At 38.0% G+C, this 17,921-nt stretch overlaps 1 protein-coding gene across 3 annotated transcripts in view; it reads left to right on the plus strand.

Moving 5' to 3' along the window:
- paxip1 (PAX interacting (with transcription-activation domain) protein 1) overlaps positions 1–16,545 on the plus strand; it is a 29,017-nt gene extending 12,472 nt beyond the window's left edge. Inside the window, exons 8-24 of one of the 3 annotated variants that reach the window (XM_067474463.1) lie at positions 499–611; positions 744–1,524; positions 3,258–3,352; positions 4,271–4,366; positions 5,083–5,220; positions 5,953–6,074; positions 7,236–7,420; positions 7,796–7,900; positions 8,204–8,247; positions 10,326–10,393; positions 10,527–10,629; positions 10,795–10,963; positions 11,239–11,339; positions 11,559–11,693; positions 11,962–12,037; positions 13,101–13,160; positions 16,247–16,545. In XM_067474463.1, the coding sequence (XP_067330564.1) occupies positions 499–611; positions 744–1,524; positions 3,258–3,352; positions 4,271–4,366; positions 5,083–5,220; positions 5,953–6,074; positions 7,236–7,420; positions 7,796–7,900; positions 8,204–8,247; positions 10,326–10,393; positions 10,527–10,629; positions 10,795–10,963; positions 11,239–11,339; positions 11,559–11,693; positions 11,962–12,037; positions 13,101–13,160; positions 16,247–16,263 (2,408 nt within the window). In that variant the 3' untranslated portion in view covers positions 16,264–16,545. The remainder of the gene's footprint in view (positions 1–498; positions 612–743; positions 1,525–3,257; positions 3,353–4,270; positions 4,367–5,082; positions 5,221–5,952; positions 6,075–7,235; positions 7,421–7,795; positions 7,901–8,203; positions 8,248–10,325; positions 10,394–10,526; positions 10,630–10,794; positions 10,964–11,238; positions 11,340–11,558; positions 11,694–11,961; positions 12,038–13,100; positions 13,161–16,246) is intronic. The other 2 variants (XM_067474464.1, XM_067474465.1) reach the window with 2 other exon arrangements.
- The last annotated feature ends 1,376 nt before the right edge of the window (positions 16,546–17,921 follow it).

Raw genomic sequence — 17,921 nt, forward strand, 5'->3', positions numbered from 1 at the left:
AGTTGACGTTCAGCAGAGAATGCATATTTAATATGTCCCCCATCTGCACACGCAGATCTCACGCTTGAATTGCACAGTAATTTTAGGCTTCTCTACCTGTTGGTCAAAGGCTAAGGTCACTGTTAATGTTATGTTCTCCCATTCTTGTAGGCGCTAAATGCCTGGATTAACATTTTATTACATACAGCACAAAGGTCCACTTTAAGATGTTCTAATTGGAACATCAGTCTGAACAGACATGCATGTAAACTGCAACTTCACTGGTTCACAGAGGCATAGAACCAAGATGAAGTTATTCTAGTTTTCTAGATGTTTCAATTGGATTTAATTTACAAAGTACCTGCTCTGGTAGAGGATCAGAGTAATAAAGACTGCCTTGAAAGGGATGAGTGCTCTTAAGAAATTTATTTTTACACTGCAGTTGTTTGATATGTAATTTGAAAGTAATTATATAACTGTCCTGTTGATAAATGTTTCATTTCTTTTTGCTTTTTTTAGGTTTATCGGTTTCAGAGGGCATCCCCAGGTGGAGCCCAACTGCCCGGACCCTTCGAAACATTACCAACAACTCTGAAATGCAGCCAGCCAATCGACCTGCTAATGTAGCACATGTAAGAGATCCCAGTGGCTTAAGTAATTTAGCTTATCTGTTGTTGCTAGTTTTGAAATCTGCTTGTAATTACTCATAATGTATATCAGTGCTTTCTCTGTTTTTTTTTTTTTTTTTTACCTTTTGGTTGCAGATCATCCAAAATTTGGCAGCCAATGAGACCAAGCCATTGGATCAGCAGCCTAGTCAGGGCCATGCTCAAACATCTAATGGTACCAACCCACTTCTGTTCAATCAGTCCAAACTGGCTGGAACGCACCTTACTGCAGAACAGCAGCAACAGTTACTTCAACAACAACAGCAACAGTCACAACAGGCTAGTCATCAACATCAGCAGTTACAACAGCAGTCGCAACATCCCATAATGCACCTCCAGCAGCAGCAGCAGCAGCAGCATCATCCGATGATGCAGCTACATCACCAACAGCAACAGCAGCAGCCACAGGTTGCACAGCAGCAAGGTTTCCCACAGTTACCCCAACAGCAGCAGCAGTTTCTTCAACAGCAGCAGCAAATGCAACAACAGATGTTTTCGCAGCAGCAGCAGCATGGTTTCCCTCAGCAGCAGCTACGGCCCCAGCAGATCCCACGGCCTGGTTTACAGCAGTTGCAGCACCTTCAACAGCAGCAGCAGCACCTTCAACAGCAACGCATGCAGATGTTGCATCAGCAACAGCAGAATCAGCAGCAGTTACACCAGCAGCATCTACATCAGCAGCAACAGCAGCATCATCAACAAAACTTTCTCCAACAGCAGCAGATGCAGCAGCAGCAGCACCTGCAGAATCAGCAGCAGCATGCTTTGCAGCATCAGAACCAACAGGCCTTGCAGCAGCATCAGACAATGCTGCAGCCTCAGCTTCAGCAGCCTCCTCAAATCTCTCAGCTGTTTGGACATGAACCAGGACAAGAACGTGAGTACCACCAGAGTCAGCAGGGCACTAAAATAGTTTTTTTCTTTCACTTTAACTTGCAGTACAACATATTCATATTTTTTTCAATTTGATTGTATTACTGATTTAAGGTTTAATAGGCATAGACTAATAAGAGACCTAGCATAATACCAAATAATTGAACCCCCAACAGCCAATCCCCAGAAAGGGCATCTCGTGTTTAAAAAAAAACAACAAAAAGCTGTGCCAAATCAACATGTGGACAAAATGACCTGTTGTGGTGACCCTGAATTTACAGGATAAACCGAAATGACGAAAGAAATAAGACCAAATATTAGATGCTTACATTGTGCTTTGTCTGCTTTAAAAGAAGTAACACCACCCACCTCCAGCTGTAACTTTTTTCTGTACCCATGTCTGCAGACCACTGCAAAGTGTTTGCTAATGTGCAGATCTAGGCAAAGTGGCATACTTTTCCACTGCTGTATGGTCACAGAAGCCTACTGATGGTGAATGCATAGTGCTTCAAACCTAAACAGGCTCATAAAATCCCACTTGTAGTTCTCCTTTCTGCCACCATATGTTGCAAAGTCACTTCCTAATCCCTGCTCTTTAGTACTACTTTACTATACCTTACTACTGCCTTTAGATGTGTGCCATTAGGCCTGTGTTTATATTGACTTTGCCAGATGTTGTGGGAGACATAGGATTTTATTTAGATTGTAACGCTTTACAATTGTGCAATAGCACATCTTTTTTAGGGAATATATTTGATATTCAGATTATATCTTGTTGCAACATATTTTTTTTAATGAATGAAGTGCTGCAGGCATGTAGACAGGAGATTACAGTGACAGGATGGCAGAGTGCAGCGTCTAGGAGAAAGTAGATTTTGATTCCAACATTACTGTAACTAGCCTTAACCTGCTTTAAAGCAAGCTATTTTATTATTTATTTAATCAGTTGTTTTGCTTCTCCTGTAGCTATAACCATCCATCAATATTGTTACTGGAATTACTTATATTTGCTGACTGAAGATTTGTTATTGTAGTTTTTTCTTTTGGCTTATCCGGTAAGCTTGGGCTTTCCCCAGTAGATAATTTGGTCTGCTTGTTGATTTGCCACAGGTTTTTATTCAAGTTTATTTCTGCTGATGCCGCTTGACCATTTAGAGCTCTATATGTAAGAAGCATGGGAAGGCATAGGAAATACATTGGCTGCTGAGCCTTTCTGAGGAAAGAGTCAATGTTGTTCTCACACTACAAGTCATGCGAGATAGTGGACCCTATAAAATTTTAAGGATTTCATAGTTGACAAAGACTTGGAGGATATGGTGAGAGAAGGCAGTATGGGGGGGCTTCTCCTGAAATCCACTCTCATCTCTACAGTCATGCAGGTTCAGTTCCAGAGTGCCGATCAACCTTGCGAAACCCCACAAACAAAAGCAGTGTGTATGTCTCAGAGCTGTTGAGGTGGTCCGGCATGCACTGCAGTCCTATGTTAATTGCTTTGCCTACTGAGCTGTTTGCCCTGTAGGAAAATTGCAGGGGGTCTAGCAGGGGCCCTTTGATGTCTTTCAGGTGATTCAAAACTATTTGTTCAAAGGATTTCATAACCACAGACGTCGTTTAGTTCTGGAATTATGGTTGAATGCTTAAAAGGTTGTTGGGACTTCACACAGCTCCAGTTATATGTGCAATTCCCACAATTCCGCGGTTTTATTAACTAACCTACCATATTATTCTGATTTTCAGTTCCACAGGATGGCTTTCTTCTGGGCTGTGTGTTTGCCATTGCTGACTACCCAGAACAGATGGCTGACAAACAACTCCTAGCCACATGGAAGAGGGTAAGACATTGACTGTGTATATATATGCACTTAAATATACCGAAGATTGGCAGAAATGCTGAGATATTGGCTTCTAAATGTTTTTGAGCAAGGCTCAACCTTTTAACTATTTCTGCTTGATTAGTGTGTTTTGCAGCCTCTAATTTATTGTAATTTAATAACAAACAATACATGAAGGCTTTTGCAAAGATTGATGGAAAGTTGTAGACTGTGGAAGAGACTAGTGGAGTAGGTAAAGTGATTCGTTTTTCCCCTTCATGCAGTTTGTTTGTCCCAGACTGAAACCAGCACCTGTGTCTATACTAAAACAACTACACCTAACTGATTTTGAATTGTGTCTTTGATTAACCTGGTTACTGAAAATGAGCTTCATGTGCTAGTTTTCACTGCTGACTAATGTTTTTTTTTCTTTTAACACTGGCAGTTTTATAAAGGACGTTTTTTTTATGCACAAACTGAGAATTTAAGGGATCAGCAACAAGAATCCCAGTGGATCTGTGCCAGTGTGTTAACAAAAAAATATTTGATACGGTGTATCAAATATTGCCTAAAATGAATTGCATCTGCCTAAAATTAAAACTAATACAATGTTGCCTGCAAAAACTGGGTTTTAAAAATTGCCTTTTGCAATTGTAAACATGGAGCCCTCTAGGCGTCATCAATTTATATGCTAAACATCCTCCTTTCACCCAGCTGGATAATTTAAATGCAAACATACATAACTGACAGCTTGTGATGTTGTAAGTCGTTCTTTTGACTATGAGCTATTTGTGGGCTCTGGCAACTTTTTAAGTATTAGGTAAACATGATTAAGAAGAACTGGTATAAGACACAAGAAATGGTGCATAGTATAAAAGATGGAAAGTCTGTATGTAAAATGTTGTCCATTCATTTGAAATTACATATTTCATCCTGCAGGTCATCCAAGCATGTGGAGGTACTGTTGACCCCACCCTGAACAGCCGCTGCACACACCTGCTTTGTGAGAGCCAAGTTAGCAATATGTATGTACAGGTAAGGATGTCTGCTATCAGAAGTGAGACAACTGCCAAAGGTACTCCATAGCCCTTTAGATTCAAAGATAGAAGATGTCCTGTTACAAAAGCATGGATAAGGTTGGATAGAGTGTTGTGCCAAAGGTTTTCAGTCTTTGGTCAAATCAGGAAAAATCCACAAACAAACATTTAATACCATTATTTCCAAAATTATTCAGGTTTTCACTTTCTGGCCTATGCTTAATCATCAGTAGAGCTGATCTATTTGACACAATTATTAACAGTTTAATATAACATAAAAAAATAAATAAATCATACATTAATAAAATGATTGTGATCTCAGAACTCCCCTCCCTCTGACTGCCTGTGTGTCAGACAGGTTGCTCTATCCACCAAACTTTTCACCCCAATATTACCTCAGCCTTATCCTGCATACAGTAGGCTACATTCTTCCCTTTAAGTTTACTCTTGACACCATTTCTACCCTAGGCATTAATTCTTACGTTAGAAGAAACACCTTATGCCAGTGCACTCTTACTTTTAGAAAACAATCCTCAGGTCCTGTAACACAAATTACATTTCATGCTCAAACCAAAATAATTCATGTTATTAATATTATGCCAAAACAAGTGAATGAGCTGTGAATTTCCCGCTTTAGAAGAAGGAAGAGTTGACTGAACAGCCAAAATGTGTAATTTTTGTCACTGTTGATGTTTGTGGTGTATTTTCTGCCAGGCACTGAGAGAGAGTAAGCGCTGTGTAACTGCCCACTGGCTCAACACAGTATTGAAGAAGAAGAGGCTGGTTCCACCTCACCGGGCATTACATCTGCCTTTCGCTTTCCCTCCTGGTGCCAAACCTTGCTCTCAACATGTATGTTCATCTCCAGCAAACTGCTGCTATTTTAGCCATTTTTTTTACCAGCATGAAATGTGTTAGTGAATTGATTAAGGGACTTCAGAATCAGAAATACTGTATTAATCCCAGAGGGGAAATAGCTTGAAAAGGCTATTTTAGCTTGTTTTTATATTTGTAAGTGTTGTTTTATTTAGCCTTGGGAAGTACTATATATTCAAATAGTAACCAGATAGAAGTCCAAATTATACTGAGACTTTGATTTCCTACATCCTAAAAATGACTTAAATTGCACCTCAGACCAGTACTGACCAGAAAATTTAACCACTGTATAGTGTGGAAATATGTATTCAACATTTTAACAGAAAAACACCAATCTTGTTTTTTACCGCATTGTATTACTATAATTAAGTAAATTTAAGCACAGTAACGAATGTTGGTAAAAAAGCCTGTATTTTAAAACTTGCTTACTGGCAGTAGTTTTCTTATGGTGGTAAATCTACCAGAACTACATTACTGGCAAACAGCAGTGCAGCTGCACTGTCATCAAAATGGGCAGACTTCAGTCCCACATTAAGTATCTGTTCATGAGAATCATTAACAGCATCAGTAACACAGCCTCGGAGGAACACCAAATTCTTTTATGTCATATTAGTCTTTCAAATTTTAAGGCTAAAAATATTATGTAGCTATGTTTCTGTTGTGGAAAACTTTATGCATGTACTGTAAATCAACTGTCTTTTACCTCAGATTATATCAGTGACAGGATTTGTGGATGCTGATAGAGATGACTTGAAGCTGATGGCCTACCTGGCTGGTGCCAGATACACTGGTTATCTGTGTCGCAGTAACACAGTCCTCATCTGTAAAGAGTAAGTTTGGTGATGGCATTGGGGGCGGGAGTGCTGGGAGTGTTATTTGCTAAAGATGTATATAAAATTGACGTAGACTAGATCAAATTATAACTGAATCCACACTTTAATATGCATATTGCAGGTTATCTGCTTCTGTTAGATGCACATTAATCACAGTTGTTTAAACATATTTGTGTAACTAAGCAATTAATTACTAAAAGTCAAGATAAAACTTTTTGATTATGTGAATGGTAACTGTATGGTGTGGTAAATTTCCAACTACCATGATAATCTTGCCTAAACAAACAAGAAGGACCCCTTCTGATCTTGTCCTGAAACTGCCTAATGGGGATTAAAGGGGCGCAACATGAGGAGGGGAGCAGCTAAATCCTGTCTGAGAAATAACTTAAGTGGCTGACAAGTGGCTGTCAGCTGGCTTGTTTTGGCCAAATTGTCTTTTTTTTCATGTAGCACTACTAAAATGCTCAAAATGTCATCAAAGTGGATGGATAAATACGTGCATATTTTAAATCTAATGTCTGCTTAATAATTTCTAGATTCGGAGTGTTTGTTAACCTGCAACACTTTAGCAGCAGCCAGTGACTATGTGACAAATTTGGATGTTTGTCTGGTTCTGGCTCTTCATTCTGCAATTTGAACATTAGAGCTGTGCTTCATAGATTAAATTCCCCATTTAAATGCTTTGCATGAGGAGATTTATACGTTTTGGGGGGAGGGTACTACTTATTAGCTTTTTCTTACCTTAAATTGCATTTTTTTACTCTCCTTTAACTTAAGGAATGATAGTTGACATGATGTCTGTGTCTTTTAAAGTATTGATTTGAATTTTGTGTGAATGCAGATTTTTTTTGGTGGGGGGTTTCTGATTGACCAACATGTGTTTTACCATTAGGGTTACATTGCTAATTTGTTTTTCATGCTTTTGCAGTTTTAAGTAAATTATTTTTTTAAGTGTGTTTGTGTGAACTTATTTTATTTATTTTTTAAACAAGGAGGAGTAGGAAAACAAGGAAAAACCATGTTTTAAAAAAATTGCAGAGTACGTGGGGATTAGCATTAGCACTTTTAGTTTTTAAGGTTTTTCTAACATGCCATATTGGCATGTGCTGAAGGAGGGAAAGTCTTAATAATATAATTATATTACTAATCTCTCTTCAGACCAAGTGGGCTTAAATATGAGAAGGCCAAAGAGTGGAAGATCCCATGCGTGAATGCCCAGTGGTTGTGTGATATACTGCTGGGCAACTTTGAAGCCCTGAGACAGATTCACCACAGCAGATACTCCATCTACACACACCCTGAGCCACTGGTGCCTAACCCACAGCTGGTCCAAAATCTGCTGGGTATGTACAGCTGAATATACTTCCAAAGAAATTGATGTTGTTTAGTTACCAGTTCCATAAAGAAAAACATGTAAGATGGTGCACTATAATCCAGGTAGTTATTACACACCTAGCTGTAGTGTGTGTATAGTTTGTCTATTTTTCCACCTGTAAGTAGTAAAAAAAAGTTATTTTGCTGATATACAGTACTGTGTAAAGTATAAAGGTGCTGCAATGATGCTTTTAAATTAAAGGCATGAAATTATGCTGTCTTGACTTCTGTCTGCTCATTTAAACTCAGATTTCTGATTCTGAGTCTGATGTTGAGATTAGGACATCGTGAGAAGGTATACTACATGTTGCAAGAGTCCTTGTTGTTCTTGTCTCTTAACACAGAAAGAATTTGGGACCAATCAGCAGCCTCCATGATGATTTTTGCCCAGTGCCATGTGTGTACTGTATGTCTTTGTGTACATGGCAGGAGTAATTACAAGGCCTTAGGTTTGATATTGGGTCAAAATATTTCTCAATGCAGGTTACACTATACTAATAAAAAAATTGTAATAGCTAACAGCTGAAAACTGTTTAAAAAAACCTAAGACCATGGAAAAGCACCCCCCAACCAACTTTGCAGACTTGGCAATATTTGCCCACTCTTATTTATAGAATTGTTCTAGCTCAGTTAAATTGGATGATGACCGTTGCTGGACTGTAGTCTTGGGGCGTCTTTTCTATACCTATTGTAAATGTGATGGTTAGATGTAATAATACTGAGCTGACTTTGGTGTCTTTGTTTCTCTGTAGGTGCTTGGAGAACACCGATTAAAGTATCTCCTGAAGCTTTGGCGGTGAGTTTGTTGAGATGCTTTTCCATGAGATGAATGCTACAATATTCTCACACTCAAAAAATTTCCCCTGCAAGTGGAGTTTAATGTCCTTGAAGTTCGATGGAGATCATGGTTTGAAAGAATGAACAAAGCCATCTATGTCAAACTAGGCTAACAGACAATGGGGTTTATACACTGCTTATGACCAACTTAAGGCCAAATTATACTTCTAAGGTAAACACGTATTTCTGTGATTAAATGGACCTAATGAACTTTTTCCAGACCTCTGCAGGAATCGTTCCTTGGCAGGATGCTCTGCTGAGGTGTGGTCTATTTATCTGAATTTCACAGAATTCCCTTTTTAAGACCCTTTTACTTCTTTGACATTTATGTGTAGAGATGGAAAAGTATACTTCAGACTTCAGACTGCAGTTTAAAAGCCATTCTGATCTTGACTTGTGTGAAGACCCACTAGTTGTTAATTACTCACAGAGATAAAATAAAGGAGTTGAAACATCTTCAAAAACCTCAAAGATGTCCAGTTGCCACTGAATACAGTAACCATGACCTGGATAATTGGAAATAGTGTTTCAATGCACTTCAATGCACTAAAAAGGTTACAGTTCCTTTTTCTTGGGAATGCTGATTTAGTAACTGTCAAGTAAACAGTAACAGTAAACTCGTTACCAAAATCAGTGTGGAAGATTTCGAAAAAGTGATTTTCTCCAGGAAAATCCTGATTTCTCTGATAACTGCATTTCTGTTCAGCTTTCTGTGTGTATGTACATAAATTGTATGTACATAACAAAAGGCTACAGATGGGAACAAGCAGCTGAGTAAAATAATCCATGTGTGGGATCATCAACAGAGTGGTGCCTCATTTTTAAATCAAAGTCTACCTAAAGTTGAACAGAAAATGTAAATAACCAAAGTCCCTCAAAGTCTACACACCTCCCAAAGCGAGTCATAGGTGGAGGAAAAAATCTGATTGAGACACAGAAATTACTTAAGTGAGAAAATGTATAGGGACGCCCTGGTCAAGTGTAATATGTGATCTGAGTCCTTTTATTTCTAAAGTATCTGCTGCGAGTTCGATCAAATACAAACAGCACAGGGGAGAGCAGCCTCTTGTACTTCAGATCATGCTGCACAGATACTTTTTCTGTTTACCCTCCACGTCGGACTTCAAGTTCAACTCGCCCCACTGTCACCTGCAGAAGCGTGCTGCATCTTTTCTCACTGCATTAATTCCGTCATCCATTTGTCAGCTGGCAATACATTACTATTTCCAAATTAGCTATTGTGTTCTCGATCTATCCATCTATCTATCTATATTTACTTGGGAAATAAACTAAATTTTAAACTAAATTGATGTGATCACATAAAATGATACATCTACAGCCTTTAAGCCCCCTTTACCTTTATGTGGGGAGCCTTTGTACTTTACTGTGTTTTGGTTTCTTTCAGAGAAAATTTAAATAGAGGCTAAAACTTTGTGCGATGTGCGCCCAGAACTATTGTGTACTGAGATCAAATCTCAAGTTGCCTGTGGTGTGTCTTCCTTACTTGTAAGCGGCTTTAAAGACTGATAAAATATAACAATTTACAAAGTGCATATGCAAAGTAACTACATGTAATAAGTAAACAGAGCAGTATTTCTCTTTGCATTGTAGTTAAGTACAACTTTGATACAACTTTGTGTCCACATACAAGTAGTGGAGTAAATGTACATCTCATAATACATTTCAGAAATACAGCATCTTTAGCAGCTCTGCCCATAATTTATTACTGTTACCATTTCATCCAAAGCAGCAGTTGTAGATGCGGGGACAAATTTAAATAATAATATTTATTACTTGCTATAAATGGTTATAAATCTGCACCCCCAGAGGTAATTGAATTACTAAGGCTGGAAACTTGGTTGGCCTATACGTGCTTCCAACATGAGACAAATTGTACCACTCAAGGTCCCTCATTTATGCAAAAATTATCCAGTAACAAAAGGGGAAATGCAAACAGGAAGTGAATGATAGATGCCACAGTGTTTGTGCTATGTGACTCATCTGGTTGTGTATCTGTTATACTTGTGGGTTGTGTAGAGTCTCCAGGTGCTCCAGAGACAGAAGATCAATGACTCCACCAACCAGCCTGCAAACAAAAAGGCCAGGTCAGTATAGCAGATCTGGGTACAGGGTCATTGTGACATACCATCAGTACCTAAATTATGATGTAATGATATTGTAACTAAAAATACAACTCTCTCTGTGTGTGTTTGTGTGTGTGTGTGTGTGTGTGCGCAGACTGGAGGAAACAAAGTCCCCTAGTAAAAAGCTTCCCCCAGAGTCCACTCCTCATGTTATGTTCACAGGCTTTGAGCCCACACAAGTACAGCAGTACATAAAGGTAAATTCAGCTGTGTCTCGTCCTCAAAATGCATCATTTAAATAGAGCTGAGTCTAAGCATCATATGCTAATGTTCTATTCACTTATCTAAACAAGTAGATAAATGAGGTCAAACTGATTTGTGATGGTGTTTGTCTTTGGCTCTTGAATCTTTGCTCTTTGCAGAGGTTACATGCTTTAGGTGGTGAAGTAGCAGACAGCAGTCAGAAGATCACTCATCTTGTAGCCAGTAAGGTGACTCGCACTATCAAGTTTCTCACTGCCATATCTGTGGTCAAACACATTGTCGGCCCAGGGTGGCTTGAGGAGAGCTGGAGGAGCCAGAAATTTGTAGGTAGGTGAATTAATGTACAAGCAGACTTTGTCTAACAAAACTTGTATTTTTTTTTTCCAAAAGTGACTAGTGATTAATAGGTCTTTTTGTTTTTTAAGTTAATTTTGTAAAGTAGATGGTGTAGCCACTAAGATTTACTAAAAATAATTGATGTCATAATTTATCTTGTATATTAAATAATTTTCCAGGCTGCTTACTGCTGGAAACAACAACTAATGTGTAGTTGTTCCTTCGTAGTGACTTGAGCTATTATATGCTTTATAAATGTCTTGCAGATGAGCAGAGTTATATTCTGAGAGATGCAGAAGCAGAAGTGTTGTTTGGCTTCAGCCTAGAAGAGTCACTTAAGAGAGCCCACACCTCACCGCTCTTCAAGGTCAGACAACAAGCTTCACTGTTGGGTTTTTTCCTTTTTTGGGGGGGCGGGGTGGGGGAGTGTTTCAGACAGTTCATTCAGACAGTGTTTCATTAAGACCATCAGTTTAAATACTGGAAAGTTTTCATTGTGGTAAATATTTTTCATGACCTTTGATCTGTCTCTCTGATTGTCTTTCTGTCTTTTGTGTCTCTGCGATTCATATAATGGGTGATATAGGGAAAGTACTTCTACCTCACCCCAGGGATCTGCCCCAGCATCAGCACCATGAAGTCAATCCTGGAGAGTGCTGGAGGAAAGCTGATGGCCAAACAGCCGTCCTACAGAAAGATCATGGAGCATAAACAAAACAAGGTCCTCAAACATATCTGGAATTAGTTAATTCACCTGTCCACATAAAATGTATATTTTCAAAACCACTGACTATTCCTGGAAATGTTTTCAAAATGCAACAAAACAAGTTTGCTAACCTAAAATGTAAAGGGTTTATATACCCATGTATAACAGTGGTCCTTAAATAAAAGATTTACAGACACTGCAATACCTCACATTATTTGACAAATGTTTGACTTTGTTTTATTAAGAGTTCTAAGTACATGTGTTGTTTTTTTTTTTGATGCAGAACCTTCCGGAGATCATCTTAATTTCCTGTGACAATGACCTCCACCTTTGTAGAGAATACTTCCTAAAAAACATTGGTAAGATACCATTCACAAATTTGTACTTCTGTCTGTCTGAGAAAGCACCTTGACATTCCGTTCAGACTCAATGGTAAAGTGATTGGTTGTCTCTACGGAGACAAACCTGAGCACTATGGGTCCATCATAAGTCTCCTTGCTCCCCTGTCTACACTCAGCCCAGAAAACATTCTGGTCCTCCATGTTGAAGGCTTCCCTAAAGCTCTCATATGTTCTGAGGAGAGTGGACTGAGGATATACAGAAACAATGACCAATAGTCTCAAAGACAGAATAAGTGCCACACATTCAATTCCTGTCATGTCTTGTACAGATTCTCTCTGTCTGTCTTTCTTCATCATGTCAGTCATTCATTAACATGAGGCAAAATTTTTGATACTTTGAATTTTGTTTTCATTTGTCTAAAACATTTAATGCTAGAGTATGAGTTTAAAAAAAATGAGTAAGTTCAACCTGGCCAGTTTTTTCTGTTCATACCATCCTGACTTTGTCCTATTTTGCCTCCTACCTTACTTTTGTCTTGGACATATAGCTTGAATATTCACGTCTAAAAATCAAACAGCACACGCAGAGTGTCAATTACAGTGGCAGTAGTTCAATCATTTCTAAGTCACTTTGCACAAAAACGTCTCAGTGACTAAATCTAAATGTGATTGTATTTCAATTGCTATTAATTTGTGATGGAGTTCACATCAGTCTGGTCACTTGCAGTGTCTAGTTACAGACAGATTTCCAATTAAGAGTTGGTTCTGTCCAGTAATAGACTTCCATTAAAAATGGCCATAAGAGCTTTGGACAACCAGATCAGAATGATGTCCAGACCAACAAAGACTCAGGATATGTCTTATATGTACTAGGTTGCATTTTTGTTTTTCTTGCGTTACCACACACTGTTTATTAATGAGATACTCTAAACCTCTATTAACCTGACATGACTGTAGAGCACTGGTGTAAAATTCCACAGGTTGTCTTTAAATAGACCATATAAATTGTGTCTAACTCATGATTCTCTATTAGAACTTGTGGTGATGTGTTACAATGTTTGTGATGTTGCTTGTTCTCCAGATGTCCACAATGCTGAATTCATCTTGACAGGAGTTCTCACCCAGAAACTCGACTATGATTCATATCCTTTACAGCCAATGGCAGCTCAGCAAAAGAACTTTTTATATGTCACTAGCCAATGCTCCCTTTGTTAATTTCTTTTATTTACTTGCATCACAAGGGCATCTGTAGATTTCAGTTCAGGGCACTGTAGTATATTTAAGGACAGGACAGGTATAACTGCAAAGCTTTATTCTCTACCTGTTATTTTTTGGGGGGAGGAGGAAAGACCTCTGTTCATTTGCTTTTTAAAACCCTTTGGTTGTGGTTTATCAACTGCCTTAGCTGTTTCTCTGAAAGACTTTTTCAGTGATACATTTTTACAAATATATTTTTCTACTTAACTTGCACCATCGCTTCTTTACTCCTCATGTTGACTTAATATGATGAGCTACCACCATGCACCATGCACCATGCACCATGCAGGCTGTTGTTGCTCAGGGGGAAGAGATGTGTGTCTCTCACGTTTACAGTATGTCCCTTTAGAGAAAAACATCTGCCAAATGTCTAATAAGTAAATTTAAATATAACATTTCTCAGTGCAAAATTGGAAAAATCTGGCATTTCATCATCTATAGTTGATGGTAACAATAAAAGGTTACGTAAGGCTATAATCGTGGGCCCTCACGCAGCACTGTGTTAAAAAGAGAAATAATTCTATCCACCAATCCAAGGTTTGTTGGTTTTATTCCCTACTTCAAACGTCGAAGTGTCTTTGACACTGAACCCTAACTTAGTTTTTCCTATTGAGTTTTTCCAGTTGTGGGTATGTTCGTACATGATTGTGAGTGCGAATAGGTTAATGAAAAGCAGTTTAAGGCACTTTGGGTACCGATAATGTAGAAAAGCACTATATGTGCTCAAGTGCAGACTATTTACCATTTACTCTTTATTAGCAATGCACATTTAGCTAGTACAAATATTATTTTATTATCAGAATTAACAATAGTCAAGTGGTGTACAAAGCTATAGTAAAATAATAAAACTTAAATATGTGCAAAAGTTGAGTTGTGTTCCATTTGATAAGGTAAAATAACTTTAATTTCTTTTAAAGGAACATTTGTACTATCTTAGGATCCATTAAATATTAAAACAATTTTTTTTAAATTATTTGTTTTACTCTTTTTGTCATTTCAAAATAAGAGGATTCAAAATTTACACCCAACTGTATTGTTACTGCTTTTTACCTCATTTACAACTTGGGCATAGGGACGTTAGTGCTGCAGCAACGTATCACCTGACATCTATTGGTAATCAGAAGTAAATTAAAAAACAAAAAACGTATGTTTAGGGTTTACTGTAAGGGAAAACCATTATTAATGAGAAGGACGTTGGTGTCTCCTCAGCTAGTTTATGTATTGTATATTTAGTACCAAGGTAGAATACACTATTCAGCAGTGTTGTCTTCTTAAAATTACATTCTTAGCAACTAAATATGTTTTGTAGGAAATATTTCTGATGTTTAATTGTTATTCAGAAGTGTTGTATTTCTGAATGAATACTTATATATTATATATTTATCTAAAGAAACTGAAAGGCAATACTAAGCAGCAGTTATGTTTGTTCTTTTCTAGTTATTTTAAGCAGTGGTGCTGTTGCAGATCACTAGAAAATTAGCTTAGAATTATTATAAACTTAATTAGACTTCTTAATTAGACTAAAGACAAATCCTTTAAAATGATTTTGTACCCATCTTCTGACTTGTCTATTCGCACAACTTTGTCCCTAAGATCACCTAAGTGCTGTGCCACACATAGTAGACAGTTTGCTTTTAGTTTCACTGCGATGCACTGGCATGTTTTAATTCCAATTCAACTTTATTTATATAGACCACCACATCACAACAAAGTCATCTCAAGGCACTTTACATAATAAAGTCAAGACCATGAAGATACATCGAGAAAACCCAATAAATACCCCTTGAGCCAAACCCTAGGCAACAGTCGAGAAGAAAAACTTTTTAATGGAAGAAACCTCCAGCAGAACCAGGCTCAAAGTGGGCAGCCATCTGCCTTGACTGAAAGTGAGAGAGAAAAGAAAAGAGCAACAACAAAACATCAGGCAGGTTGGTAGGACCAGTAGCTGCACGTTGGGAAACACACAGCTTCAAAGCCAGGGACACCTGCAGAAAGGGACAGAGAGAAAGAGAAAGGGAGACAGAGAGGGAGAAAGACAACTACAGAAGAAAGAAGACAATGTCATACAGTGGTGACAAATAAATGTGGGGTGGGAGAAGAGGAGGCGTTGGGAGGTGGCTCCCTCCGATTTTTATATAAAAACCCTACAACTACAAAGCAGCAGCACTGTGGCACTAAATGGTTAAGACAACTTCAGATATGGGCTCATAATTGTGGTCATTCCTTAGATTCAATCAAGTTGTATCTCCTCTGAACCTACTCCTTCATGACAGTGGGCTCTACTGTGTGCATCTACTAGCACAACAGGTGTCTGACTTTATGTCCTGTGTAGCATGAGCCCGTGGATTAATAGTTGCACAATGTTAACAGCATACAAGGGTCCTGAAGTGGATATGTATTGCTGCACAAACAAGCACTATAATTTGTTCAGCAGACTGAAAAGACAATGTCTGCATTGGTGTATGGCCTGTGAGTTTTGTTGTGTTTGTTGCGTGTGTGTGTGTGTCTGCTCAGTCAAGTTTTCTTTAAATTGTGCATTGATACCTTCACCTCTGCTGTCTGGAGGTTATTGGTGACTTGATGACTGACTTGTTTTTGGAGGATTCATTTCAGCTCTAACAGTGTTTATGGCTGTTGGCTATTGTTTTCCTTTTTCTAGGTATATTCCAATGCCAGTTCCAATGTTTTTACAATGTCTCTGAGCCGCCCCCCCATATTTTTCTGAGATTCCAAATGACTTATAAACAGTGCTATATGAATAATTCATCATTTTATAGAATACAATTTGTGCTACACTTGAAATTTGAAATCTGATGTATTGCCATGGCCAAGCCATTTAAAAAAGATAATAGTGAACTACAACGCTAGATATTGTTGAGTGATGGCTGATTTATTTGTGAAGCTTGAAGACTAGCCAACAGAGGAGCTTTACTGTCCATATAGCTGCAATAACTTTCCTTGACGGTCACACATATAAGTTCTCTTGATGATGAAGCAACGATGACATGAAGAGGAGGAACACATCAGGAAGCCACCTGCATACAGTCCAGCCACAAATTTTCTATGTTTTTATTTCTGTGCAGAAATTTCCAGTTATTTTATAACCTTTTTGTTACCTGTTTGAGAGTAAATAGTTGGATGTTATTTTTGTGAAATGAATGTTTAAATTATGAAAGATTTTAACCTTTTTCTTGTCAAATAGAATGTGTAAAGACTTCAGCTTGCACATCCTGCTTTTTGGAATAAAAACAATACCTTTGTGAACAATTTTTCTTTTCCTTTTTCATTGTGGGTTACAAACATTCTCAAAAAATATTTGAGTTTTAAGGTAAACTTGCTCAAGACACTCTTAAGCCTATACAATAATGCCTCACAGTAAACTTCACTCAGTAGAGTTTCAAAAAATCAACTGAACTTAACAGGTCAGACATTCAACTTCCACATTCATGCTTGGTAAAAAATAATAAAAGTCAGTTTCAGCTGTGTGGAGTTCTCTAACTGCTGAAACACGTCTTGACACTTGGTGTATGGCTTAATAACGACATCTGCTGGATTACAAACGCATTGCAGGCAACGTGGATAAAGCCTGTAGCGAATGAACTTGGTTCATCCCTCTAACGTGGATGAATGGTCGCGTTTACATAACAAGCCGATAATAAAGTGCTAACTGAATGTAAGAAAAGTGTGTGTGTGTATATATAACCAAGTATGTCTAACACAGAATGTACAAAAATCTATTTTGCAAGGAAGCATAAGTGAAAAACGGGAAATAGAAGTAATGTTATTAATAATGTCCTTCATGAAGAATAAGTGAAAGTGAGTGTACTTGTGTACCTATGTAAGGGGAGAGGGCAGGGTTTACACATCTTTATTAAGAAATAAGTTTTTGTAGCAAGTTGGGGCCAAGACGATGTCTCTGAGACCAGTTCTCTTGCTTTGGAAAAAAACCCACACAAGGTACAGATGAGGCTTGAGTAGATCAATTTTTTAAAGCAAGTTTATAGATGTGCATTGATGAAGTTCTCCTGTTTATGTAAGACAGCTCTGTGGAGCGGAGCCCACATTTCACCTGCAAATAAAATTAAAGTTAATGTGAGAAATAAATAAATGAATCCTACAGAAAGGATAACACAATTAACTGAAAGGAAAAGACTTACATAAACAGGAGAACTTCATCAATGCACATCTATAAACTTGCTTTAAAAAATTGATCTACTCAAGCCTCATCTGTACCTTGTGTGGGTTTTTTTCCAAAGCAAGAGAACTGGTCTCAGAGACATCGTCTTGGCCCCAACTTGCTACAAAAACTTATTTCTTAATAAAGATGTGTAAACCCTGCCCTCTCCCCTGGAAACAGGAAAGGAAAACATTTACCTTATTTGATATTATAAGATCAAAACTATCCCAGAAGGGAGAACATGTCCCTTTTCTCGATGGTTCCATAAATATCACTGGATAAGTATCTTCAGTATTGTTTGACCCATCACTAGTTTCCGCTTTTACTTTTGTAAGCTTTCTTTAAGGTATACCTCCCAGGTTTCAGCAGATAATTCCTGATAGATTTGATTAATTGTTAATGAGAGTCTGTGGTATTGACTGTGAATTTCTAATTGCTGCACTTCAGAAAAGATGGCCTGTGGCTTTG

This window comes from Channa argus, chromosome 14 (assembly GCF_033026475.1).
Source record: "Channa argus isolate prfri chromosome 14, Channa argus male v1.0, whole genome shotgun sequence".
In the NCBI taxonomy this organism is placed as follows: domain Eukaryota; kingdom Metazoa; phylum Chordata; class Actinopteri; order Anabantiformes; family Channidae; genus Channa; species Channa argus.